At 49.5% G+C, this 27,138-nt stretch overlaps 1 protein-coding gene across 1 annotated transcript in view; it reads left to right on the top strand.

Moving 5' to 3' along the window:
- Positions 1-21,685, top strand: part of PSAT1 (phosphoserine aminotransferase 1) — a gene marked incomplete at its 5' end in the record, with an annotated part of 30,539 nt that extends 8,854 nt beyond the window's left edge. Inside the window, 4 exon segments of the mRNA NM_001082271.1 lie at positions 1,665-1,834; positions 10,009-10,137; positions 19,836-19,973; positions 20,622-21,685. Of these exon segments, the coding sequence (NP_001075740.1) occupies positions 1,665-1,834; positions 10,009-10,137; positions 19,836-19,973; positions 20,622-20,727 (543 nt within the window). The 3' untranslated portion in view covers positions 20,728-21,685.
- Between the last annotated feature and the right edge of the window lie 5,453 nt (positions 21,686-27,138).

Raw genomic sequence — 27,138 nt, 5'->3', positions numbered from 1 at the left:
GACTCTCAGCTTCCCCAACTGAAGCTCTGCCCATTGAGCACTAACTCCCCATTCCTCCAGGACCTCAGCCCCCCAAGCCTCTGTTCTACTTGGTGTCTCCTGTCTGTGGAGTGATGCAATACTTGGCCTTTTGTATCTGGCTCATTTCACTTAGTGTAACATCTCCAGGGTTCATCCGTTGTCACGTGTGGGTTAAAGCTGTTTTCTTTTAAGGTGGAATAACATTTCGTTCTGTGGATATGCCATGCTTGATTTGTAGTCTGCTTTTTTCTCTCCAGGCCCTGGCAATTCTAAGTAACGTCAACCATAAATCCTGCCCCCAACCCACCACTGGATTTTCCCAGAGGTTTCAGGAAGAGATATGGGAGAGTGTTCTATATCTTGCACAACAAAATTTCCCAAGTTATCTTGAAATGTTTTTTTTTTTTTTTTTCAAAAATTTCTTTTCCTGGCATTTGGTGTAGCAGTTAAGATGCCACGTGGGACAACTGCATCCTGTATTAGAGGCCGTGGTTCAAATGCTGGTTCCAATCCTGATTCCATCTGCCTGCTAATGCAGACCTTGGTAGGCAGTGGTATTCGCTCAAGTACTTGGGTCCCAGCTACCCATGTGGGAGACCCAGGTTGGGTCTGACCCAGCTCTAGCTGTTGCAGACGTTTGGGGAGAACCAGTATATGGAAGATCTCTCTCTCTCTCTCTCTCTCTCTCTCTCTCTTTCTCTCTCATTCTCTGTCTCTGTCTCTCTGGCTTCCTAATAAAAAATGAAGATAAATAAATATTTTTTAAAGGTGTTCCCCCTGTGGCAGCGTGTCCCATCACTTCTTGTCATAGCAGTCCCTTTCTCAGAGCCTCTGATTATCCCTTTATACACAAAATAAAACATTTAAGTAATTTAAAATTTCAGTAGTTTCAAATATTTAGTTTGATTTTACTTCAAACAATATTAAAATAATAAATTTTACATTTTTTGTAATTTCCAACAGTTATAAAAACCATAAAACAAACTTTTCTCTTAGTTGCCAAGGATAGTTAGAGGCCCCATTTCCAGGACTGGTTTGCATGTGGAAAGGAGATGTACAGGGGTCTTCCCTGTGGCATGGTAGGTTAAGCTTCCCCCTGCAGTACCTGCATCCCATATGGGCACCAGTTCGAGTCCTGGCTTCTCCAGCTCTGATCCAGCTCCTTGCTAATGGCCTGGGAAAGCAGTGGAAGATGGTCTGAGTGCTTAGGTCTCTGAACCCACATGGGAGACCTGGAAGAAGCTCCTGACTCCTGGCTCCTGGCTTCAGACAGACCCTGCTTTGGCCATTGTGGCCATTTGGGGAGTGAACCAGCAGATGGAGGACCTTTCTCTCTCTCTCTCTCTTTCTGTCTCTCTCTCTTTCTCCTTCTCTCTCTGTAATCTTTCTTTTCAAAAAAGTCAATAAATCTTTAAGAAACATATGCAAGTGGATGGGAGTGGGTGCACGGATCGTCCGGGTGGCATCCCCAGGCCTGCCCTGCTGTCCAGTTCTGCCGTCCAGCAGGAGATGCCTGTAGAACAGGACATGCTGTCTGCCCGGGAGTGGAGAAAAACTGTGCTTGTAGAAGAGGTCGGGAAGTTTGTGTGTGTTGATGAAAACTGCCCAGGTGCTCTGTCATGTCACGTCTTTCTCTTTCTCAGTTTGGTGTGATTTTTGCTGGCGCTCAGAAGAACGTGGGCGCTGCAGGAGTCACGGTGGTGATCGTCCGCGATGACCTGCTGGGGTTCGCCCTCCGAGAGTGCCCCTCTGTCCTGGAGTACAAAGTGCAGGCCACAAGCAGCTCCTTGTACAACACGCCCCCGTGTTTCAGGTAACCCTGGGATGGCGTCTCACGGTTCCCCATCAAAGCGGAGGTGGCTTTTTCGAGTATCTTCACCCCACATGTCCCGTCTGGATCCTCTGCTCGACCCACCTCTCCCTCTTGACCCTCTGTCCTCTGATGGATCACTCTGCTTCTTGCTCTTTACTTTTTGGGGGCACAGGGGGTGTTGTTTTTCTTTGATCTTAGTATTCCAGGCCCTGTGGTTCACCATTAACCCCAGAACTGTCTGCAGCTGAAGAGCCGTGGCCTGCATCACAAACAACCAGGGCCGCTTTGGAGGAAGCACTTTCAAAGGCTGGGCCTCCCTCGCCTTCCTTTCTTTTGCCTGCTGAGCCTGTGTGGAGCTGGCTGCCTGACAGCAAGCACACTGGCTTGGAATGCTTTTCTATTTTTTTTTTTTAACCCCATCTGCAGATGTCCCTGTTTTTTGTTAGCTGAGTGGGAGGCTGCCTTGTGAGTTCATTCTGTACCGAGTTGTCTTACTTCCCAGATTCAGGTATTTTGTCACAGTACCTAGGATTTGACAGTTGCCTAAGAGGTTCCTCCACCTGTCCAGTTGCCTAAGAATCCCTTCACCTGTCTGTGCAGTAGGTTCCTTTAGGAGAAGGAATAGTGCTCTCCTCACTGGGTTGTTGTGAGGATTACGAGACGAGATACGTGTTGTATAAGGGTGTAGGTATGTATGCATCTGTTTTGTGTTGCAAGGAAGTCCCCTAGAAAAGCTTACTTTCTCAGAAAAGTTTATTCTGGGTCATGGTTCTGGCCCAGGGTCAACGGGCTGTGTCTGGGGATGCTTGAGGTGGGAGAGTTCTGAAGTGCTGCGGGGCATTGCAAGGCGAGAGACAAGGAGCGTGCACTTGTGTCTGGTCTCTGCCTGTTCTTACAGAGCCACCAGATGTCATGCGTCACCAGCCTTGCGACTTTATCTAATCCTGAGATCCTCCCAGAGGCTTCTTTAAACACCATTGCTAGGTTACCATTCTACTCTCTTCCTTTTTTTTTTTTTTTTTTTTTTTTGACAGCCAGAGTTAGTGAGAGAGAGACAGAGAGAAAGGTCTTCCTTCCGCTGTGGCCGGCGTGCTGCGCCGATCTGAAGCCAGGAGCCAGGTGCTTCCTCCTGGTCTCCCATGCGGGTGCAGGGTCCAAGGACCTGGGCCATCCTCCACTGCCTTCCCGGGCCAGAGCAGAGAGCTGGACTGGAAGAGGAACAACCGGGACTAGAACCCGGGGTGCCAGCGCTGCAGGCGGAGGATTAGCCTAGTAAGCCGTGGTACCAGCCTCTTTTTTTTTTTTTTAAAGATTTATTTATTTTATTTGAAAGGAAGAGCTACAGAGAATCAGAGAGAGAGAGAGAGAGAGAGAGAGAAAGAGGTCCTCCATCCGCTGGTTTATTCCCCAAATGGCTGCAACAGCCAGAGCTGGGCTAATCTAATCTGAAGCCAAGAGCTGGAACTTCTTCCAGGTCTCATATGCGGGTCCAGGGGCCCAAGGACTTGGGCCATCTTCTACTGCTTTCCCACGCCATAGCAGAGAGCTGGGTTGGAAGTGGGACAGCCAAGACTAGAAACGGTGCCCATATAGGATGCCGGCACTGCAGGCGGCAGCTTTTCCCGCTATACCACAGCGCCGGCCCCACCTTTCTACACTCTTAATACTTAAATCTGGGATTACATTTCAATTTTTGCAAGAGACAGACCATAGCCAAATCATAGCAGTGTGTGTGTGTGTGTGCATATTGCACTACTTTTTAAGGCTCTGGCAACTGAGTGATTCAGCAGTGGTAGCTGCTTGCTTTTCATGGCTGCTGCTAGTTCCCAGAGCCTCAGAAGGGGCGGGCACAGGGAGGGACCACAGTGGATGGGTTTGTCTAGGGCAGCAGTGATAGAAAGCTGTGAAACTTTGTGTGTAGGACACTTTAGTCCTGCTAGCCATCCCACAAGGCGGGCACTGTGGTTATGCTTCTTCCCATTTTGCAAGTGAGGAGGTCAAGGTCATGTTTTAGGAAGTGGCCTTGCTGGGATTCAAAGCCAGGCACCCTGCTCTGCTTCCTGGGTAGGCGTAGCCTTGGTGCTCTGTGGCTTTGTTGTGTGGGGAAGATTTTGTCTTAAGAAAACTGTTCACTCTTGGACTCCAGCTCTTCTGCCCAACAAGGCTTTCCCAGGAGGGGAGGATGTTCTGATACCAAAGGTGGGCGTCTCTGGGTCCAAGGACCTGAGTCGCTCGTTCCATCTGGGTCTGGGCTGAACACTTGCCTTCACCAGGTGCTGGGTCTCATTTTGTCCCCCTGACCTCTGCTCAGGGACTGGGGTGTTCTGAGGGCTAACTCTGCAGGTCATCTCTAAACTCCACTCTGGCAGCCCAGTTGAATACGTTGCTAACGTGCACATCAGGGGTGGTGGGCAGGGCTGAATCCTGTGTCCTGTTCACCTGTCTTGCCTCTGGAGTGTGGGCAGTGGGAAAACACTGGTGGTCACTGGCCAACTGAGAAAGGCAGAGTTGGGGGCCTCAAGTGCAGGGCTCCCGGAGTGGGTGCTAAGGTGCAGGCTCTGCCGTAGCAGGCACGGGGAGGTGGCCATGGTCACCTGTTAGAAGGTGAGACCATGGCCAGTGCCGCGGCTCAATAAGCTAATCCTCTGCCTGTGGCGCCGGCACCCTGGGCTCTAGTCCTGGTCGGGGTGCCAAATTCTGTCCCGGTTGCTCCTCTTCCAGTCCAGCAGAGAGCACAGAGCTATACTGGAAAAGTGCAGTGGAGGATGGCCCAAATCCTTGGGCCCTGTGCCTGCATGGGAGACCAGGAGAAGCACCTGGCTCCTGGCTTTGGATCAGTGCAGTGCACTGGCCACAGAGGCCATTGAGGGGTGAACCAATGGAAAAAGGAAGACCTTTCTCTCTGTCTCTCTCACTCTGCCTGTCAAAAAAAAAAAAAAAAAAAAAAAAAAAAGAGGGTGAGGCCAGGGTCTGCCTCAGTTAGATGAATCTTTCACAGGGAGGCCAAGGGCTCCTGGGGCTTCAGAAGTGAGAAGGTAAGAGGACACAAAGAAGTTTTGTCCCTGAAGTGTAGCCTGAAGACCAGCGAGTTCTGATCAGGGTCCAGAGAGGCATACTCTAGATACCCAGTTCATCATCTTAGCCATTTTTAAAAAGCAGATATATTTATTTGAAAGCCAGAGTGACAGAGAGATGGAAAGACATACAGACAGAGATCTTCCATCTGCTGGTGTACTCCCCAGCTGGCTGCAATAGCTGGGGCTGGGCCAGACTGGAGCCAGGAGCCAGAATCTCCATCCTGGTCTCCTATATATGGGTTTGTGGGTAGCAGGGCCCCACATATTTGAGTCATCATTCAATGATTTCCCAGGCACGTTATTAGCAGGAAATTGGATCTGAAGTGAAGCAGCTGGGACTCAAACCAGCGTTCTGATGTAGGATGCCAGCATTGCAAGAGGCGTCTCAACCCACTGTACTGTAGTGCCGCTCCCAGACACACTTTTGCAAGCTGACAAGCACAGTGATAGGTGCTTGTTTGTATCAGGGTGAAGGCCGGTTTGAGGGACCACTGAGGAAGCACGCCGTTCTGTCTGGTGGGAGGTGAATGTCTGGAGGTCCAGAGACGAGGTCCTAGAAAGGTGTCCAGGCATTGACCTGGCAGCGAGCCCCATGGCTGTAGGGACCAGGATAGGGAGAGGCAGGTGGCCCCTCCAGAGAGCATTCCTGCCTGAGGACAGGTTGAGCCAGAAATCAGGACAGATGAGGCAACAGTTTCTTCCCCAGATGGATGGGTACCATGATAACCGGGGTCAGCTTGGGGTAGCAGTGTTTGTGATATGATGAAAATCTTGTAAATACAGAAAATGAAAGACAAGAGAGTCAGTATTTTCTGATCCCAAGATACCCCCCAGAATACCCTCTGGAGGTTGCTTTGCTTTCTTTAACCCCAACAGAAGAGAAAGGTTGAAAAGCTCTGTTCTGTGTGATTGCGGAATAACCCCAGATGTGTGCATTCCTGTGTCAGGGTTGGCATTCAGGGTGAGATAGCCGGAGCTCACATGGTGAGAACAGCGTCCACGTGGAGACATAAAGCTCTATACACAGTCCCCTCCCCGCCTTTCACTGCGGGGCTCCTGAGATGCCCGGAATGATGTACATGACCTTGAAAACCTGTTCTCCTATGTCATTTTAGTTTTGTACAAAAGACTGTAGGAACTTCCGGTGACCCTGCTGGGAAACGGGGCTTCAGATAGTTGCCTGCAGCCTGAAACGGTGAACTGGGGCGGAATAAAGAACCACAGCATCGCTCTCTTTAACCCCTCAGTGGAACACCCTGACCCCAATCAACACATAGGGAAAAAGATGCCCAAACTTCCCTCCTGAACCATAACATTGCTTTGACTTATGGCCAACTTGTGGCTAACGAGCATAAACTTGCTTTGGCCATAGGATGAGATGAAGAAATTAAGAAGAATGCGAAAAAAAGAATCCATGCACCAGGCCACCTCACCTGTCAGAATAGGGGTTGCACATTAAGCTGTGGGCCTGCTCCTGGGATCAGCCGGCCTAAGGCTGCTTCCCCTTGCATGGGGTGGGAGAAGTGTGAGCCCTAAAATCTGCAGACAGGGGCTGTCCCAGGCCCATCTTTGGGAGCTGTCCTTGGGAAAAGTGCCCAACCTGGTGGTTGCTTTCCCTGGCTCAGGAGAAACTTTGGGCACAGCATCAACTCCAGAGGCTCATCCCAGAGCCAAACTTTTCCCAAAAGCCAGGGAGAGTTTTCTGGTGGTGTGTGTGTGTGTGTGTGGTGTGTGTGTGTGTATGTGTATTCTTGCTTCTAATTATCAGAGTGAGAGTTCCCCTCTGTTTGTTCACTCCTCAAATGCCCACAAAGGCCAAGGTAGAAACCAGGACCCAGGAACCCAATCTGGATCCCTTATGTGGGTAGCAGGGACCCAATTACTTGAGTCATCACTACTGTCTTCCAAGGCCTGCATTAGCAGGAAGCTGGACTCAAATGCCTCTTATTTTTCTTTTAACATCTGTGTAGAATCCCACTGAACAAATGGACAGGCTTAGGTGGCAAACCTGTTGTGTTGTGATGGAATTTTAGAAGTGAATGAGTGAATCATTGAAAGTGTTGAACTGGGAGTGGGGCCAAGTAGCCAACTTACGTTAGCGTCTTGGGGCCTCTGTGTTTTTGAGGTTTGGGTTATGAGTTAGTACTAAATGAGGGCCTTGCGTTGAGGAGTCACAGGGGCCAGACATCCGTGGTGTGCGCAGGGCTGGGTGAGGCCACTCGACTGTCTCCTGGCCTCCAGGACAGCCTCTGCTCTTGCTGGGGCTTCGTAGACTCGGGCTCCGGGGACTGGCTCTGGGCAGTCTATACAAGTGGCTGGGCTTCACGCTGCCCCTGCCTGCTCACATCCCGTAAGAAAACAAGAGGGCGTGGGCAGTGAGCAGGGACGCAGCCACTGAGGTCTGGCTGGGGCAAAGCCGCGGCTTTGGATTTGGCTGGAGAAATAGCAGCTTGGAACCCCTGCTGGGAAAAACGAAGCAGGGCCTCTTACAAGTGCTGGCAGTGGCTCTGCATGGATCAGGTAGCCGGGCAGGGCGATTCTGTGGTTCCCCAGTGGGGAGCAGGTGGCAGAGGTGGGAGAGGAACAGGTTGGGGTTACATAGAAGGTCTAGAGCATCCTGAGTCAGTGAGGGGTGCACAGCGTTCTCTGTGCTTGTGTGCTGTGTGTCCCGCAGCAGCTGGACTTAGTGACAGCCCACTCGCCCCACAAGCTGGTAAGCTCGTGGCTGAGGATCTGCAGCTCGTGGCAAACCAGAGGGCTCTGGTGCCAGTGGTAAGACCTCATGCTGTGAAGTTAGCCAGACAGGGATTGGAATCCTGGCTTTATCAGCCACTTGCTGGGTGACTTCAGGCAAGTTAAGTTCTCCGGACCTTGGTTTCCTCATCTGTAGAATGGGATAATGGTGACTGTGACCTCAGGATTATTGTGATCAATAAAGCTATTACTGTGGACTTCAGTAAGTGTGAGTTTCTCTCTCTTGCTTTCTTCCATCTTTGTCCCTCTGACTTGTCAGTCTGTCCAGGGGGCCACATCTGAGCTTGTAAATTACCACTCTACCCTCTCTTCCCTTTCTGCCACCAACACCCTTGCTCTCTCCTCCCAGCCCTGTGTGGGGAGCCAGGCTGGGCACCTCCCAGAAAGGCTATTGGCTGTTGGCTGCTCTCTGCCCAGGCATCTCTGGGCAGCCCAGCATTGGCTTCTGCTGCCTCCTGGAGGTGGAAGCTCCTGGGTCCGTGTCCTGCCTGGTTGGACCCGTGAACAAGCCAGTCCCTGTGAGGGTCTTCCCTTGGCAGGCCTCTGGCTGGGAAGAGGACTCTTGGCAGAGTCCATGAGCTACCCTCGCTGGAACTTGAAATTCCTGCCCAGAAGGGGATGGCCCAAAGCTGCAGGAAGTACCAGGTGCAGCGGGGCCCCTGGGTACCAGGATGCCACTCCCATGCCATCTGCCTTCCCCGTCTGACCCTGCTTCTCTGCTGGAATGTTGCCTTCAGTTTTTCAGACAGCCCTCTTCACACGTATGCTAGAAACATCTTCCCTGGGGGTCTCACAGTTGCATCTTCTTCCTCACTCCCAATTCAGAAAATCCCAGGGAAGCTTCTCATTGGTCCATTTAGGCCCCATACACAGCTCTGAGATCAGTGAGCAAGGGTCCCTTTTTGGGCCTGCATGTTGGGTGACAGGGTAGAGCAGGGCAGGTAAAATGCCAGGTGCCCACCCTAGGTAAGTGGGTCTTCTTGTTCCAGATGGGAAACTGAGGCTCTGATTTCTGGGTACTCTGTGAGAGGCAGCACTTGGGCTGGAAGCAGACCTGTGGCAGGGAGCTGATGGCTGTAACCACTGTGCCACACTGCTTCTCTTTCAGGGGGAAGGCACTGAGCTAGGACTGTGGGCCAGAAAAGATGAGTAGTCTGTGCTCCTAGCCTTGTAATAAGAGTATAGAGTCCCTATCAGAGGCACACAGAAATGTAAAGGAGGAAATGATTAAAATTTAAGGGCGTGTGTACACTCCCTTAAATCCTGGGGATTTTTTTTTTTTTTTTTTTTTTTTTGACAGGCAGAGTGGACAGTGAGAGAGAGAGAGACAGAGAGAAAGGTCTTCCTTTGCCGTTAGTTCACCCTCCAATGGCCGCCGCGGCCGGCGCACCGCGCTGATCCGATGGCAGAAGCCAGGAGCCAGGTGCTTTTCCTGGTCTCCCATGGGGTGCAGGGCCCAAGCACCTGGGCCATCCTCCACTGCACTCCCTGGCCACAGCAGAGGGCTGGCCTGGAAGAGGGGCAACCGGGACAGAATCCGGCGCCCCGACCGGGACTAGAACCCGGTGTGCCGGCGCCGCTAGGCGGAGGATTAGCCTAGTGAGCCGCAGCGCCGGCCAAATCCTGGGGATTCAATCCTTCGATCCTTGGGATCGAAGAGGAAACACTGGGAGGGGGCCTGATAATGCCTTGTGGAGGGGCTAGGCAGGTGCATGCCGGTGTCTTGAGGAGTGTACACTGGGGCATGGGCTGCAGAGGGAGGGACTCAGGTGCTATCAGTCCAGTGAGGTGTTTTTCCAATTTTGTTTGTTTATTTCTTTGAAAGACAGAATTAGAGAAAGGGAAAGACAGAGAGCGAGCTGGTTTCCATCTACTGGTTCACTTCCCCACATGGCTACCTAGCTGAGGCTAGGCTGGGTTGAACCCAGGAACCTGGAACTCCGTCTGGGTCTCACATGTGGGTGCAGGGACCCAAGCACACGGACCATCTGCTGCTACTTTCTTTTGTGCATTAGCAGGCAGCTGAATTGGACGTGGAGCACCGGGACTTGAACAGGGACTCACATGGGATGCTGGCATCATAGGCGGCAGCTTAACCTGCTGTACCACAACACTGGCTCCCAAGCCTGTTGTTCTGAGTGGCCTTCAGGGGTCTGGCTTGGGTTGACCCCATTGCCTGTTTCATCCTGTGCTTTTGCTGACATGTGGCCTGCTTTTATCTTGTCTGTTTCTAATATATCCTTAAGTGTGTTTTAATGCAATGTAGCAGTTTGCTTGCATGACTGTCCTCTTTTGCACACTGGACTGCACACACAAAATTTTTTTTTTAACTCTTCCTTTTAGCATCTATGTCATGGGCTTGGTCCTGGAGTGGATTAAGAACAATGGTGGGGCAGCTGCCATGAAGAAACTCAGCACCATCAAGTCTCAAATGATTTATGAAATTATCGATAACTCTCAAGGATTCTACGTGTAAGTTGATTAATTTCATCTCACATTTTGTCTCTCGTGAATTTAAAACTGTGCATGCTGCATAGCTGTGAAAAGCAGACATTCATTGTTCTCTGAGATGTGAAAGTGCTGGTAAGGGCGGGTGGTCTTGTGTCCCGTGCAGGGGGTGGCCTCTGCTTCCGTGTGTCACCCCAGCCTCCCTGTGCAGAACAGGTGCTCCTATCTCAGGACTGTGGTCTGTGAATGGAAGTGGTTACGGCCTGGGATGACACAACTTGAATGTGTCATGACCAAGAGGCTAATGGGTATGACTTGACCACTGGACCAGCATTGTAAGGACTGCAGAAATGTAGGGGGTTTGTGTTCATTTCCTAGGGCTGCCATGACAAAGGATGAAAAACTTGGTGGTTTCAAACAATAAAACTTCCTCTCCCAGTTCCAAAGGTCAGAAGTGGGGGGTCAGGGTGTCCTCAGCACTCTGCTGTTCCAGAGACTTTAGGAAAGAATCCATTTCTTGCCTCCCAGCTTCTGGTGGCTCCAGGTAGTCCTTGGTTCCTGGCTGCATCACCAATCCCTGCTTCTGTCCTCACGTGGCCTCCTTTCTGCATGTGTCTTTCTGCAAGGACAGGTCACTTAGGGCCCCCTAGAGAATTCAGGATGATCCCATCTAGAGCTCCTTCATGCAATTAGATCTGCAAAGACCCTTCTCTCCTCCCTTTCCCTCCCCTCCCCTCTCCTCCCCTCCCCTCCCCTCTCCTCCCCTCCCCTCCCCTCTCCTCTCTTCTCCTCCCCTCCCCTCCCCTCCCCTTCCCTAGTTTCCTCTTTATTCCCTTCCCTTCTCTATTTATTTGAAAGGTTGAATGACTGACAGAGATTTTCCATCTGCTTGTTCACTCCCCAAATGGCTGCAATAGCTGGGGCTGGTCTAGGCGAAAGCCAGGATCCCAGAATTCCATCCGGGTCTCCCATATGTGTGGCAAAGACCCGAGTACTTGGGCATTAGCAGGAAGCTGGGTCAGAATTGAAGTTGCCAGGACTCAAATTGGCACTCTGCTATGGGATGGCAGCACGGCAAGTAGCAGCTTAACCCACTGTGCCACAACATTGGCCCCTAAACCCTTTTTCCAAAGAGGTTATATTTGCAGAATCTGTGGTTAGGATATGGACCATGTCCATGGCCACCACTCTAGCCACTACATCAGACTGCTCGCCAAAATGCCATGGATGAAGTACCTGGAGCAATACCTGTGTGCATCATGCATTCCATGCATTGGAAGTGAAACCTTTGTTTGCTCTTCACTCTCCCTCTGTGTGGGCACTGATGGACAGAGACCAGGCTTGATGCAGTGTCTGTGCCTGTGTGTATGTGCATATGTGTGTGTATAAACACACATGCATAAACATTCATACTTATTTACCGTGTCAGGACCCCCATCCATAATGGTCATTGTTCTGTGGAGTTCTGTTCATTGTAAAAATAAAATATGTGCCTGGCAATCATGAGGGTATTTGCACTCTGAGAATTTCATGGGCCACTGGAATAGAAAAAAACCACACCACACCTCAGTCCTTATTTAGGTTTTATATTTAGACCAAAACTTACTAGCATAGCTCCATAAGCACTCGTGGGGCATACTTTTTGGACGGCCTAGAAAAAGCAGTGTGCTCCTGCTACCTCTGCCCTTACAGTGTTTTCTTGTTGCCAGTTCCTGTGAGCTCTTGGCATGCAGTGGCCTTGCAGCTGCAAGTGCAGGGAGAGATGGGAAAATCTTGGCTGGATGCCTTGGCCTTTGGACTTCTCTCCTGTGTGCCATCTAGGTGAAGGGATGCACTCTGTGGTTCTGTGCAACAGAGTTAAGTGCAGCCTGTGGGGTTCAGTCCCAGAGAAGCTTCCATCCTGGTCCCTCACGTATGAAGGGGAGCCAGGACGCTGGAGCCACTTTAGCATGCATGGTCGGTAGTAGATTGTCCAAGGAGCTCGGTGCCAAGGGCTAAAGAATGTGGTGTGAGCTTGGAACAGTGAGCTACTGTTTGGTAGGAGGGGAAAAGAGGGTTCTTGTTTGAACTTGAGCCTTGGATGTGAGTCAAAATAGGCAGCAGGCAGAAGTACTTTCAGGAACTTTTAGGAAGGCAGAGATGGCGTTCAGAGAGGCTCTGAGGGAAGAAAGTATGGTGTATTTAAGGAGCAGAAGATGGGCTGCTTGGTGAGGATGGCTCATGCAGGGTTGGAAGGAAAGACTGGAAAGGCATGCGGACCTGCTTAGTCCACCTGTTCATTCATCCATCCGTCTTTCCACCCATCTGCCCATCTGTCCATCCATCCATCTACCTGTTCATCCATCCATCCATCCGTCCATCCATCCATCCAATGGCTTTTTTTTTTTTTTTTTTTTGACAGGCAGAGTGGACAGTGAGAGAGAGACAGAGAGAAAGGTCTTCCTTTTGCTGTTGGTTCACCCTCCAATGGCCGCCGTGGCTGGTGCGCTGCGGCCGGCACACCACACTGATCTGCAGGCAGGAGCCAGGTGCTTTTCCTGGTCTCCCATGGGGTGCGGGGCCCAAGCACTTGGGCCATCCTCTACTGCACTCCCTGGCCACAGCAGAGAGCTGGCCTGGAAGAGGGGCAACCGGGACAGAATCTGGCACCCTGACCGGGACTAGAACCCGGGGTACCAGTGCCGCAGGCGGAGGATTAGCCTATTGAGCCGCGGCGCTGGCCCCAATGGCTCTTGAGCACCCACTCTGGGATCCTGGGGTACCCAGAAGAGTGAGTCATCTTCTCTGACTCCCAAAGGGCACCCAGAACCTGAATGTGAATGGAAGCTCTTGGCAGTGATTAGGGAGGAGACACGTACTTTTCTGTTCGCTTTTGGCTCCATATGTTTCTCAGGAGATGTACAAGCATGAAATCAGAGGGAAAGAATCCAGGGAATTAGGAACAAAATAAGAAGGCATAGAGGGAACGCTGGGAATCTCCTGCCTTTTTTCCCCCCCGAGCTTTGAAACCAGGCACTCCAGTATGGGATGCAGGTGTTCCAGATGCCCGACCCTGCTCTTTTTTCCTTCTGTAAGATGCACCCCTTTTGCGTCCCCTGGCTTGTAAGGCAGCCCTTTTATTGAGCACACTGACAGATTCCATATCCTGCTGTGAGGTCACCTTCATCAACTTAGGGAGAGAGAAAGCAGCATGGATAATGGTGAAGAAGACCTGAAGCCGTTTCACAGAGGCACAGACAGGTAGGTCCAGGCTGCCACTGGGAGGAGCCATCAGCCAGGGTATGAACAGGGGATAGGCCACAGGCGCTCATTCCCTGGGCCCACGCTGCTCCTTAATTACTGCATTGAGGAAATGGCAAAAATTGGTTTGTAGATGAAGTGAATTTCTATATGAAAGATTCAAGAATCAACAGAAAAACTTAAGACCTGTCCAATCAGATTGTGATCCCTGACAGCATGAAGTGTAAGGGTCGGCTGCGGGTCCACACTCCAGAAGTAACAAGACTGTAATGAGGAAGAAGGAGCCCATTCATAATAGCCACAAGAATTAGGACGCATCTGGAAATCAGTGCAAATTCTCATCTGCTCAGTTCATGCAAAAGGATAGCTGAAATTTTTTAAAATAGAAAAATGTTAAGGAATGAACTTAACATACAGTCTAATACTACGAAACCATGTGAATTTAAACTCAAAAGTAAATTTAAAAATATTTTCAAATTACTACTTATTTTCACTTTATTTGAAAAGCAGAGAGACAGTTGGAAAGACAGACAAGAGAGTGATCTTCATTCACTCCCCAGGTGACCACAACAGCCAGGGCTGGGCCAGGGCAAAGCCAGGAGTTAGGAACTCAGTCTGAGTCCCCCATATGAATGGCAGGGGCCCAAGCACTTGAGTGCATTTGCGGGAGGCTGGGATTGGAAGCAAGCACCTGCAAATGAATGGAAAAAGAGTAACCAAATAAAAACAGGAACAGGAGTTGGTTGCTAAACAGTGTGATTAAACAACTCAGAAGCAATACAGCTGGCTAACAAAAATCAAAGATTCTCAGTTTCCTTGGTTCTTTATGAAATGCAGATTAAAACTGAAGGGATTTTGCCTTTGATCAATGGGAATTAAAAAGATTTGTAACATCTGGTGCAAAGTAATGTGCTTTTGGTAGGAGTTCAAATTTGGACCTAAGTTTGCACTATTCATCAAAACTCATTTGCCCCTTGACTAAGGGCTTTTATGTACCGACAAGTCCAGTGGAGGATGGAGGGTTGAAAACCCAGGGGCAGCCCAAGGCTCCAGCTGAGCTGAGATGGCTATGGCGGTACTGATGATGTCATCTTACCGGACTGCTGCTGGATGTGCAGTCCGTCCTTGACTCAAATGCTGTTACATGGCATGTGACTGCTTATGTATAAGGGTACTTCAGAGGGTTGTGGAAAGATGGATTCAAATGATTTATTTGGGAGCCAGAAGTTTTGATATCTATACCTATAAGGGATCTTCACAGAGTTCATGAAAAACTATGTATGCATTTAAATTTTTTTTTAATTTTTTTAAATTTTTTATTTTTTTTTGACAGGCAGAGTGGACAGTGAGAGAGAGAGAGAGAGACAGAGAGAAATGTCTTCCTTTGCTGTTGGTTCACCCTCCAATGGCCGCCGCGGCCGGCGCACCGTGCTGATCCAAAGCCAGGAGCCAGGTGCTTTTCCTGGTCTCCCATGCAGGTGCAGGAGCCCAAAGACTTAGGCCATCCTCCACTGCACTCCCGGGCCACAGCAGAGAGCTGGCCTGGAAGAGGGGCAGCCGGGACAGAATCTGGCGCCCCGACTGGGACTAGAACCTGGTGTGCCGGTACCGCAAGGCGGAGGATTAGCCTAGTGAGCTGCGGTGCCGGCTCAAATTTTTTGCACCAAAATTTATCTTTTATTTCTCATATGTGCATGTCCATATATCCACCTGTATCATCCGTGTATACATGTATGTGCGTGCACATGTGTTTATGTATCTAAAACACATTGAAGAATACATGCCAGTCTGTTAGTGATAGCCACCTCTGTGAGAAGGGCATGAACAGCTTCCTGATTTCACTGTAGACTTTCACAGTGGCGTGCACATTAAAAGTATGTTTATTAACCAGACCAGGCAGTAAGGAGGGGCCTGTGTCTGTGTTTGTGGGCTTCTCTCTTCCTTCAGGTCTTCTAGGCTTGCAGCTGCTTGACCAGGCCTGCAGCTTTCTGTTGGCCTTCTTTACCTGCATGAGTTGGGCCTCTCTCACGTGCCTTCCCACATAACCCCCACCCCATCTTTTGAAGCCTTCAGAAGACCCAGTGTTTTTCTGGGGGGTTCTCTAACCCTCTCAATGGGAATAGTTTTCCAATCAAATACACCTAGGGAAAGCTACGTTCCTGGAAGACTCCCTCCTGGGGGTCATGCACATGAGCAGCACATTGTGGGCTGCAGGAAGCCAGGAGTCAAGACCCCTGGTTAACTCTGTCAATGCAGCATTTCCTAGATGTCTATGGAGACCCATGGAACAGCTCTCACAGTGATGTCCATTGGCATCCTCCACCTCCATGCTCCACCACAGGCATTGGAAGCTCTATCCTTGACAGAGCACCTGCTTGGGGCCTAAACTAAACCTCTCAGTTGACCTTAGCCCTCAGTCCATTCAGACCACAGACTCTGCCTCTTCTGAAATTTCATGTGGAATCCAGAGCTTAAAAACTGGGGAGTAGAGGCCAAATACAGCCCACCAGGGTGGTCAATGTGGCTCACCCAGTGTTGGGGCCAGTATAGGGATGTTGGAAGATATGTATAAATCTGGGTTTCTCATTCCACGGTGCATGTATCTCTGAACATGAGAGAAAAAAGCTTTGACCGGGGCGACCAAGGGTTTCAAGAAAAAAGGGAGAGCTTACAAAGGAACTTCACTAAGTTCATGGAGATGTAGAACTCAACGATCTTTACTTTGATGCCAAAAAATGTTGAGATCCGTGCATGTGAAGGGTCTTCAAAAGGTTCGTTGTAAATGCACGTTAGGGAAAAAATGCATGGGTTTCAAAAATTGCTTGTGCAAAAATAAAATGATTTCTTTAATTCTGCTTTCCCACACTTTGAAGTACCTTCCTGTTTCTCTGCCTTCAGTATCTGACCGAGGGAGGTGGTGGTGCGTGTTGCACTGGCCTGCTCCACGCATTTCGTGCGTGCTCAGGTGCCCTGCTGGCCTTGGAGGCGCCACCTGTGCTTGAAGCTCCCCAGTGCTCCAGCTTGCTCACAGGCTCTGATTCCTTTGTTTAGGAAAGTTCTTCATAAGAACTTTCTAGAAGGTCATTCCTCTGCCTTCCAAGTTCTTCATATTGCCGTCCCCTCTATGTGCTGTAATTCTTTTTAAATTATGTGTGTGGCTTGCACTATATTTCTGTTAGATGTGATGAAATTCAGGCTGAATTTTTTTGTAGATTTTTATTTAAAAGGCAGAGTTACAGAGATATAGATAGATGAGAGAGAGAGAGAGAGAGAGAGAGAGAGAGAATGAATCTTCCATCCATTGATTCACTCCTCAAATGGCTGCAATAGCCAGGTCTGAGCCTGGCTGAAGCCAAGAGCCAGGAACTCCTTCCTGGCCTCTCCTTTTGGTGTCAGGGACCAAGTACTTGAGCCATCTTCAGCTGCCTTCCCAGGCGCTTAATCAGGGAGCTGGATTGGAAGTGGAGCAGCCAGGACACGAATGGGATGCCAGCATCACAAGCAGTGGCTTCACCCGCCTCTGTAGTTATTTTTCTAAAATACAGATCTCGTATTGTAGTGCCAGTCTGACTATTTCTCGTTGCTCAAGGATCCTGTGCAGACCCCAGCAAGCATGCATGCACACGGCCCTCCATGCCTCGGCAGAGCTCTCTGCCACAGTGCCCTTCTCCTTGTGTCCTCACTCCCACGTGCCCTGCTCGGAAACCCGTCAGCCTTCTCCCTACAAAATTACTTGTTCTGCTCTCTTTTCCTCCACAGCCCTTTGCTGTCTCAGCTCTTCTCGGGTGGAACTGTGGTCCCCTCCAGGGCCATCTCTGGGTGGATTGGGAGCAGTCTTTTCTCATGATCTCTCCCCAGACCCTTGGCGCCTTCCAGGCGTCCTCTTGCCAGGCAGCTACATAAAAGTGTGGTGATTTCTCTTTGATTTCTGGCATTTATGACATTATTGCTTCGTGATATCTTCCACTTTCAGGACAGGATTGGTAAATTTGAGGGGGATGAACTTTAAATACTGATTCTTAATTTCTGCTGCTTTAAACTTCTCTCTCTTAAATGAAATACGCTTTTTGTTGCTTTGCCTCTCCAAATAGACCCTCACCTTGGGAGGCAGAGGTGGCAGAATCTCAGGGTAGCCACTGAGTGTTGAATTTAAATGCCGGCCACAAAACCGACTTATGGAAAGCCGGGCCCCAGAATTCAGGTTCAAAGTCTGCTGCATGTATTCGTCCTGCTTCTTGCCTCTCTTCTGCCAGGAGGTGTGCACTTGACTCCTATTAACTTTAACAGCAATTGTGATTGTGCCCTCAGGGGGCTTCTCACGCTGCTTTTATTTGCTCTTTAACTTTAATGAATGCCATCCCTTGGAAGTTTAACATAAAAATAGGATCTACTTGAGACAAGGGGAAAAGATGACAGCGTTATTTTGTGTTGTACTTTTCTTTTATTCTAGAGTGACTTGTTGGCTCTTCTTCCGTTTATCTCCTTCTGTTGTCGATGGAAAATAATATTGGCTTTCATAGACAAAAATTCACTCATTCCTTTTTGTGAGTCTCTGTGTGTGTCTTAATGCAAGGGGTTGGGTATAAAAAGATGAATTTATTGTATTCAACAGATACTTAATAACATTTCATATGTTCCAGACAGTCTTAACTTATATCAGCTATCTCTATTTTTAAAAAAGATTTATTTATTATTTGAAAAATCAGAGTTACAGAGGGGGAGAGACAGAAAGGTGGTGGGGAGAGACGGAGATTTTCCACCTGCAGGTTCACTCCCCAACTGGCTGCAATGATGCGGGCTGGGCAAGCCAAAGCCAGGACTCTGGAACTCCATCCAGGTCTCCCAGGTGGCTGCAGGGGCCCAAGTACTTGGGCCATCTTCCACTGCTTTCCCAGGTGCTTTAGCAGGGAGCTGGTTCAGAAGTGGAGCATCCGGGACTCAAACTGGCACCTATATGGGATACCAGCGTTGCAGGCTACAGCTTAACCCACTGTGCCACAACTCCAGCCTCTAAATTGTATCAGTCTGTTTCTGTGCATCACAGAACGCTGGAGCACTTAATGGCTTAAAACAATAACCTTTTTTTCTTGCTCAAAGAGCTGCAAGGCCTGTTGGCCTATGCTTAGAAATTGCACAGTCACTTCTGTTGCAATCTCCTGACCAAAGCAAGTCACAAGACCAATCAGCTTCAAAAAGTAATGAATTTGAGGGCTGGTGTCGTATAGTGAGTTAAGCGGCTTCCTATATTAGAGTGCCGGTTAGAGCCCCGGCTGCTCTACTTTTGATCCAGCTCCCTGCTGATGCACCTGCGAAAGCAGCAGAAGGTGGCTCTTGCCACCCACATAGGAAACCAGGGTGGAGTTCTTGGCTCCTGACTTCAGCTTGGCCCAGCCCTGGCTGCTGGGAGCATTTGGGGAGTGAACCAGCAGATGGAAGATCTCTTTCTCTTTCTCTCCACCCTCTCCTGTGCCCTGCCTCTGTCATTCTGCCTTTCAAATAAATACATCTTTAAAAAAAAAAAAAAAAAAGCAAAGTGCTGTATTCCACCTGTTTTTAGGTTTCTTTACATCAACAGAAATTCTCTGTAAGTACTGACTTACTGAGTCCTCCCAACAGCCTAAGGTGGGTTTCATAAGACTTACTGTTCAGATGAGGAAGATCAAGTAGCTTGCCAGGGCCTGCGCTGTGGTGTAGCAGGTAAAGCTGCCACCTGCAGTGCAGGCATCCCATATGGGCGCCGGTTCTAGTCCCGGCTGTCCCGCTTTCAATTCAGCTCTCTGCTATGGCCTGGGAAAGTAGTAGAAGATGGCCCAAGTCCTTGGGCCCCTGCACCCACATGGGAGACCAGGAAGAAGCTCCTGGCTCCTGGCTTCGGATTGGCACAGCTCCAGCAGTTGTGGCCAATTGGAGAGTGAACCAGTGTATGGAAGACCTCTCTCTCTCTCTCTGTGCCTCTCCTCTCTCTGTGTAACTGACTTTCAAATAAATAAATAAATCTTTAAAAAAAATTAACTTGCCAAAGGCCACACAGCTTGGAACAACAGAAGATGATCAGTCCTTTAAAAGCTGCTGCTCCTTAATTTTTGAGTCTTACAGCTGCTGTTAGGACCAATTTATTATTTCTGTGTAGCCTCACAGAGAAAGAGTGCTTCAGATTTGCTGCATGACTGACGTGTGTTGGAAGCATCATGTATGTTGTACCATGGGTGTGTCACAGCTGGTCTGAAACAGAGGTATTATTGGTATTCCCAGTATTCAGATAAGGAAACTGAGGCTTGTGGAAATTAAGTCATACAACAGAATGCTCACCCACTGTTGCATAGGGAAAAGTCTGGTCTCTTTTTAAATAAATTATGTCTTCGTTAGACCTTGCGTATTTAATATTAATCTCATCTGCGCATGTAGAAAAATGTTTAAGGAAAACCAAAACTGAAGCCTTGTTAGTGAGAAGCACAAGCTGGAATAGAACGCATGTTTTTCAGCTGCCCGGTGGAGCCCCGAAATAGAAGCATGATGAATATTCCATTCCGCATCGGCAACGCCAAGGGGGACGAAGCTTTAGAAAAACGGTTCCTCGATAAAGCCCTGGAGCTCCATATGATCTCCTTGAAAGGACACAGGTGAGGGCACGGCCAACGCCGGAGTGCAGCAGGGAGCTGCTTTCGGCTTTCCAGTGTGGAATCCAGGAGGCTCACTCAGCTCGGAGCAGCACCTGTGGGACTGGTGGAGGAAACCTGTCACCGCGGGGTCCGCCTTCCTCTGGCTGTTTATGGAACCGTAACCAGCTTCCCTGGCTGAGGGACAGTGGAGCCACCTTTGAAAATCTTAAACCTCTCTCTGAGCACAGAGGTTGCCATGCCGCCTGTCTCTGTTGAGGCCAGCTCCTGTCTCCCAGATCTGGCCACTGTCACTCGGCTGAACGTCATGTGGAACAGTTAATAAATGTCTCACTGGAGCTGGCTGCCCTGCGCCCATGTGGCTGGCACTGTGGTGCAGGCCTGTGAACAGCCTGGTGGGCATCATCACCATCTTGGTCCTTGGTCCCATTGAGCTTTTCTTCCCGCCTGTTGTCCCCTTTGTTAAAGGGGATTGTAATTGGCCTGCACTGGGGAGAGGATACTTTCCCAGTGACCGAGACACAGAGGCTTCAGGCGGGGGGTTGGGCACCGCAGTCTTGGGTGGCACTCTCAGCAAGTGACTGCAGAAGGTTGTTTTGATGCTAACTTGGATGCTTTTGCCCTTAATGCTTGTGTCCTTGGTTGTTCCAGGTCCGTGGGAGGCGTCCGGGTCTCTCTCTATAATGCTGTCACCATCGAAGACGTTCAGAAGCTAGCATCCTTCATGAAAAATTTTTTGGAGATGCATCAGCTATGAATACACCCTAACCAGTGTATCCCCTGCCCTTGAACCATGAATAAAACAGAAAGTAACTGGGGAGTGGCCACCCAACTTAACATACAATGACTATGCTCATTATAGATTGTTTTTGCTTCAGACAGCAGCACTGGTGGGACCACCGGCCAATGGCCACTTTTATTCTGACTTAAACTGGAAGCTTTTTGAAAATAATTTCTCTGTTGCTTTCTAACAAATTCCAGCTCATTTTGTCTTTGCTGCTACTTTTTCTAACTAGATCTTAGTACTTGCCTGTGGACCTCATTATGCAAGCTGCAATTCACTGTGTCTAGATGGCAGGTGAGGCCCTCCAGATGCTCAGCCCAGATCCTAAGTTCTGGATAGCAGGGGGCCCCTGGACTCTGGTCCTGTTGATCAAGACCAACGCTGACTGGTGAGCAGTGAGGAGTTGTACACAAAAGAACAAACTGTAGCTCTTTCTTTATACTGATATGCTCATAGAGGGACAAAAATGACACACTATATATGTTTGTATAACAATATCTGCTTTCTAATACACATAGTTTGTATCTCTGTGCATTTCTATTTCTAATAATAACGGTTCTCCATAATCCATGTAGGGACTTAGAATTTGTTAAATCCTTGGTCTTGTTCATTAGAGCACTATGTTAGCAATATCTGTGCCCCTCTCTGTTCTTCCTCTCCTCTCTGTCAAGCTGCTCCATGCAAAGGATCTAGAAGTTTTGCAATTCGCTTGTAGTTTGCTTTCAGTGGGTAGGGGAGAAGGTCGATTGGTTTGTTCTTTGTTTGACAATGATGCTGTTCAACTAAAAGTCAGTTTAGCTCCCTTCTCTGTTCGCTGGGCTGCTTTCCCTGTGGTTTCTGAGAAGAGGGACACTGAGTTCCAGATGTTGTTTCCCTGTTGTGGGTGTTTGATGTTGACTTCTTGAAGAACATTAAAGTCCTTTGACCTCTGAACCCTTGTCAGTGAGTTTCTCTACCTGCGTTTGAGACAAATCGTTCTTTTTTTAAAACCTGGGTCTACAAATAGTGTCTGATAAGAGTAATTTTTAAAAAAGGTTTATTTTTATTTGAAAGAGGAGGGAGAGGAAGAGAGAGAGATCTCCATCCACTGGTTCACTGTTTCACTGGTTCACTCCCTAAATGGCTGCAACAGCCAGGGATGCGCCATGTGTAACCCAGGGGCTTCATTCAGATCCCCAGTGTGGGTGGCAGGAGCCCAAGCACTTGGCCATCTTCTACCACTTTCCCAGGCACATTAACAGAGAGCTGGATTGGAAGTGGAGCAGCCAGGACTTGAACTGGTGCCCATATGGGATATGGTGTTGCAGGTGGTGGCTTTACCTGCTTGCCACAATACTGGCACCAAGAGTAGTTGTTGAAAAATGTTTATTTTTGTTTATTTGAAAGTCTCTGGGGGCTGGAGCTGTGGCATAATAGGCTAAGCCTCCACCTGTGGCGCTGGCATCCCATATGGGCACTGGTTTGTGTCCTGGCTGCTCCTCTTCTGATCCACCTCTCTGCTAATAGCCTGGGAAAGCAGTGGAGGATGGCCCAAGTGCTTGGGCTCCTGCACTCACATGGGAGACCTGGAAGAAGCTCTTGGCCCCTGGCTTTGTATTGGCCCAGTTCTGGCCATTGCAGCCATTTGGGAAGTGAATCAGCAGATGGAAGACCTCTTTATAACAGTGAGGGAGAGAGACAGAAAGGTCTTCCTTTGCCGTTGGTTCATCCTCCAATGGCCGCCGCGGCCAGCTTGCTGCGGCCGGCGCACCGCGCTGATCCAATGGCAGGAGTCAGGTACTTCTCCTGGTCTCCCGTGGGGTGCTGGGCCTAAGCACTTGGGCCATCCTCCACTGCCTTCCCAGGCCACAGCAGAGAGCTGGCCTGGAAGAGGGGCAACTGGGACAGAATCCGGCGCCCCACCGGGACTAGAACCCGGTGTGCTGGTGCCGCAAGGTGGAGGATTAGCCTAGTGAGCCGCGGCGCCGGCCAATAAATAAATCTTAAAAGAAAAAAAAAAAAACTCTAGAGAGAGAGGGAGTGACAGAAAGATCTTCCATCAGCTGATTTTCTCTCCAAATGCCCACAACAACTGGGGTGGGGCCAGGCTGAGGTTGGGAGCCAGTAACGCCACCCAGGTCTCCCACACATGGGTGGCAAGGACCCAAGTACTGGAGCCGTTACTTGCTGCCTCCCAGGGAGCACATTAGTAAGAAGATGAAATTGGGAGCAACCCAGGTACTCAATATGGGATGTGGACATCCTAAGTGGTATCTTAAATGCTGGATAAGGTGCTTGTCCTGATAAAAGGAATTTATTTCAACTGAGGATGTAAGACTTGAGTGTTGTGCATCTGTTAGGGAGGAGATTAGAAATTAGCCCACGTGTGTGAGAGGGGCTTTAGGAAAACAAAGGACCTGCAGAAAGGAAAGAGCAGCGTCAGAAGCACACTTCCAATCTGCCCCAGACCCCAGTAACTTTATAGGTGGTCTCACCCCCCACCCCCACAGGAAAGACACTTAGGAGAATTCTCTCTGCCCAGCGCCAAGTGGGCTACCCGGTCTGGTAACATTGGGTCATGAGACCTTGGGAAGAATTTTACGGATTTCACACCCAGCAAGCCATTGTCCAGGAGAAGAGGGTGGAGAGAAGGAGAAACAGCAGGAAGGACTGGACTCCATTCGCTCTCAGCGCCTTCCTGAGAGCCAGCCTGGCTTATCAGGTGCATTTCTCTGAGCTCAGCTCTCAGTTCTTTACTGGGATGCCTGGCCTGTCAGATGCATTCTTTCCATTAAACTCTAACCTTGCTACCCCAGTCTGAATGGCTGGGCACTCTCAGATTCCATCTGGAGAGGTGCCATTCGTTCTGACAGATGCCCTACCCCATTAAACCTTGCTACCTTGCTTCCCCCTAGTCTGCCTCTCCCCTTTCTTGTGCGAAGATAAGAAGCTCTATTCCAGCCTTTTCCACTAACACATCCAGTTTTTAACAATGGTTCAGGGCTGCGTGGGGGCTTTACTTTTGCTTTGGGCATGGATGTTATCTGCAAACCATCTTCCACTGCAGCTCCCGGTGTAAAGTTCTGTGACCTCTGTCCCACTGCCCCCAGGAACATGCCAGCAGGACAGCTTTGAGCTGTTTCATTTGATTGCATAATGAGGACTTCACTGATTTCTCGTCATCCTGGCTCTGTGTCCATTAATAGGGTCCCCTGGTCAGGTCTGAGGCTGCCAGGCTCCATCCTCTGGTCTGTAAAAGGGGGGAGGGGGTTGAAATAATGGAATAAGAGCTTGATCAGGATGTGAATAATGACCGCAGGAAGCCGTATGATGGCACAAGCCAATCCCTGAACTCAGTGTCAGGGTGGAATGACAGCAGTGCTCAGTGCCAGCCTCCCTGCCCCAGCCTGGCCATCATCTGTACTGGCCCCGCTTGTCTTGAATCTCTGCTTGTGGGATTAGGTCCTAGATTATGTCAGCCCGCTCAGTCCCTCCCACAGTCAGTGGCCCTGCCTTCCCCCAGTGCTTCTAGTTGATTCCTGAGAAAGCCCTGGCGGTCACCACCGTGTAGCATCTGGCCTGGTCTTTTAACTTCTCTCCTGAGTTTGTGGTTCTTGGGATGTGCATTTGCCCACACTCAGTAAGACCCGCCTTCCTACAAGTCACCTGCTGGCCCCTCCTCCTCACCTTGTTTGTGTCTGCTCCATTTGAATGGTGATGTCTTCCGTGTTCTTACCAACTCGGAGCCATCGAAGTGTCTCCATTCTGTTCTTTACTGTGGTAAGAGGTGACTGCTTCTCTGCCTTCCCCATAAAGCAGCATGGAGGGAACCGGGGCTGTTTAATCCAGCTGGCATCTTGCCTCGCCCTTATGGGGTCCTGAGTAATTGACTACTGAAGGAAGACTTAAAAAAAAATTTTAGGGCCTGGCATGGTGCAAGTGCTGCTGGCATCTCAGAGTGCTGGTTCCAGTGTTGGCTGCTCCTCTTCTCTCTTTTTTTTTTTTTTTTAAGATTTATTTATTTGAAGCCGGCGCCGTGGCTCAATAGGCTAATCCTCCACCTTGCGGCGCCGGCACACCGGGTTCTAGTCCCGGTTGGGGCGCCGGATTCTGTCCCGGTTGCCCCTCTTCCAGGCCAGCTCTCTGCTGTGGCCAGGGAGTGCAGTGGAGGATGGCCCAGGTGCTTGGGCCCTGCACCCCATGGGAGACCAGGAAAAGCACCTGGCTCCTGGCTCCTGCCAGGATCAGCGCGGTGCGCCGGCTGCAGCGGCGGCCATTGGAGGGTGAACCAACGGCAAAAGGAAGACCTTTCTCTCTCTGTCTCTCTCTCTCACTGTCCACTCTGCCTGTCAAAAAAAAAAAAAAAAAAAAAAAAAAAAAAAAAAAAGATTTATTTATTTGAAAGTCAGAGTTACATAGAGAGAGAGGGAGAGGCAGAGATATTCTGTCTACTGGTTCACTCCTCAAATGGCCACAATGGCCAGGGTTGGGTCAGTCCAAAGCCAGGAGCCAGGAGCTTCTTCCAGATCTCCCATGTGGGTGCAGCGGCCCAAGCACTCTACTGCTTTCCCAGGCGCATTAGCAGGAAGGTGGATTGGAAGTGGAGCAGCTGGGACTGGTTCCCACATGGGCTACAGCACCAGCCCCAGCTTGACTTTTGATCCACTCACTGTTAATGCACCTGGGAAGGGACTAGAGGATGGCCCAAGTCCTTGGGCTCTTGACACTCACATTGGAGACCAGGGTGGAGCTCCAGACTCCTGGCTTCAGCCTGGCCCTGACCAGGCCGTTGTGGCTATTTTGGGAGTGAACCGGTTAATGTTTCTCTCTCTTCTCCCTCTGTTGCTCTGACTTTCAAATAAATAAATAAATCTTTAAAAAGTTTTAAAAATACATTTAAAAGGCAAAGAGACAGAGGTAGGCAGAGATCTCCTGTCTACCCATTTATTCTGCAGATGCCCGCGATGGCCAGGGCTAGACCAGGCTGAAGCCAGAGGCCAGCAGCTCAATCCTCATCTCTCATGTGGTGGAAGGAATGCAACCACTGTTGTCTCCCAGGGTGCGCATTAGCAGGAAGCTGGAATCGGGCAGAGCTGGGACCGGGTCCCATGTCTTCCAATTTGAGATGCAGGTACCCCAACTGGTATCTGAACATCCATCCCAAACTCTTGCATAAAGTCTTCCATAGGTCATAGGTCATGCTGGCTTTCCTGAGTATAGCAGAGTAAGCTTGGCATAGGCAGAAGGCAAGAGGGATGTTCAGAAAATTTATAGGAATGTATCTAATGGAATACCGATTTACGCATTTCAAGTTTTTTTTTAATACTAAAACAAATCTTGGAATTCCATTTTCTACAGAGGGTTTGAAGTACCCTCATACAACCACATACATGGATTTTTTTCAATTTCCAAAGGCTTAGTCTACAGTACAATTTAATTTTCTAACACGGCCAACTGTAAGCCTTGGTTGAATGGGGAAATAGAAAGTCTTGGAGGTTGCCCAGATGCATCTGAAAGCTTTTGGAAAGCAGTCAGCAACTGCCTACAGACAAGGAATAAGCAATGTGGTCTGGCTACGGCGGGAGGTTCTGGGCACAGACAGCTGGGAAGGATCCATCCAAGCGAAGAACTTGACCTTTGCTTGTCTCAAAGGAACGGACTGTTGCCATCTGGAGAGTGGAAGATAAGGGTGCAGGCGTCTGGGGCAGTGGGCTGCGGGAGCTAGAGCAGGCTGAAGACTGAGAGTAAGGTAGACAGCCGGAGTCCTGCAGGCCCTGTGGAGGCCACGCTAGGGGCTGCCTCTGGTTCGTGAGATCCTCTGGGGTGTACTTCCCCAAGTTGAATTTACAGTTTTATTTTTCTCTGAAAATTCTTTACGACACATAGTTGTTCTAATGCCATCCAAAGGAGAGAAAAGAAATTTGTTCTATGTGCCTTACTTTTATCTCCACACACCGTGTTGTCTCCAATAGTGCGGTTCTGTCCTTTAAACAGGAAACAGAGTCGGGTTCTGTCCCTAAGTCCTTGCTCTCCTGCTAGTTGTGATTCTCCAAGGACTCGCTGCTGTGTCACCCACCTGAACTTGGCTCATTGGTGAACCATGCAAAGCAGCAAATAACGATTCCTGCCTTCCCCTTGGAACTCAAGGAGCCGCTGAGATCCATAAACATGGACAAGACTCCCAGACAGAGTAGATGCCCCACTCTGCCAGAAGCATTACCTGGTCTGGCCTTGTCTCACCCGTGATTAATGTTTGTTGGAAGGAAAATAAGACGAGGATGAATTTTCACACATTTGATCGGAATGAGCATAATTAAAAAGTGAAATGCAACCGAATGTGCTCAGAAATCAATCACTTTAATTGGAAAAACGATTCCTCGCCTCTGTCGGTAATTGGGCTCTTGG

Source organism: Oryctolagus cuniculus, chromosome 1 (genome assembly GCF_051225735.1).
Source record: "Oryctolagus cuniculus isolate XC-2025 breed Fujian yellow rabbit chromosome 1, ASM5122573v1, whole genome shotgun sequence".
Classification (NCBI taxonomy): domain Eukaryota; kingdom Metazoa; phylum Chordata; class Mammalia; order Lagomorpha; family Leporidae; genus Oryctolagus; species Oryctolagus cuniculus.
Note: the sequence above shows the minus strand (reverse complement) of the source record. Positions and strands in the feature narration are given on the sequence as shown.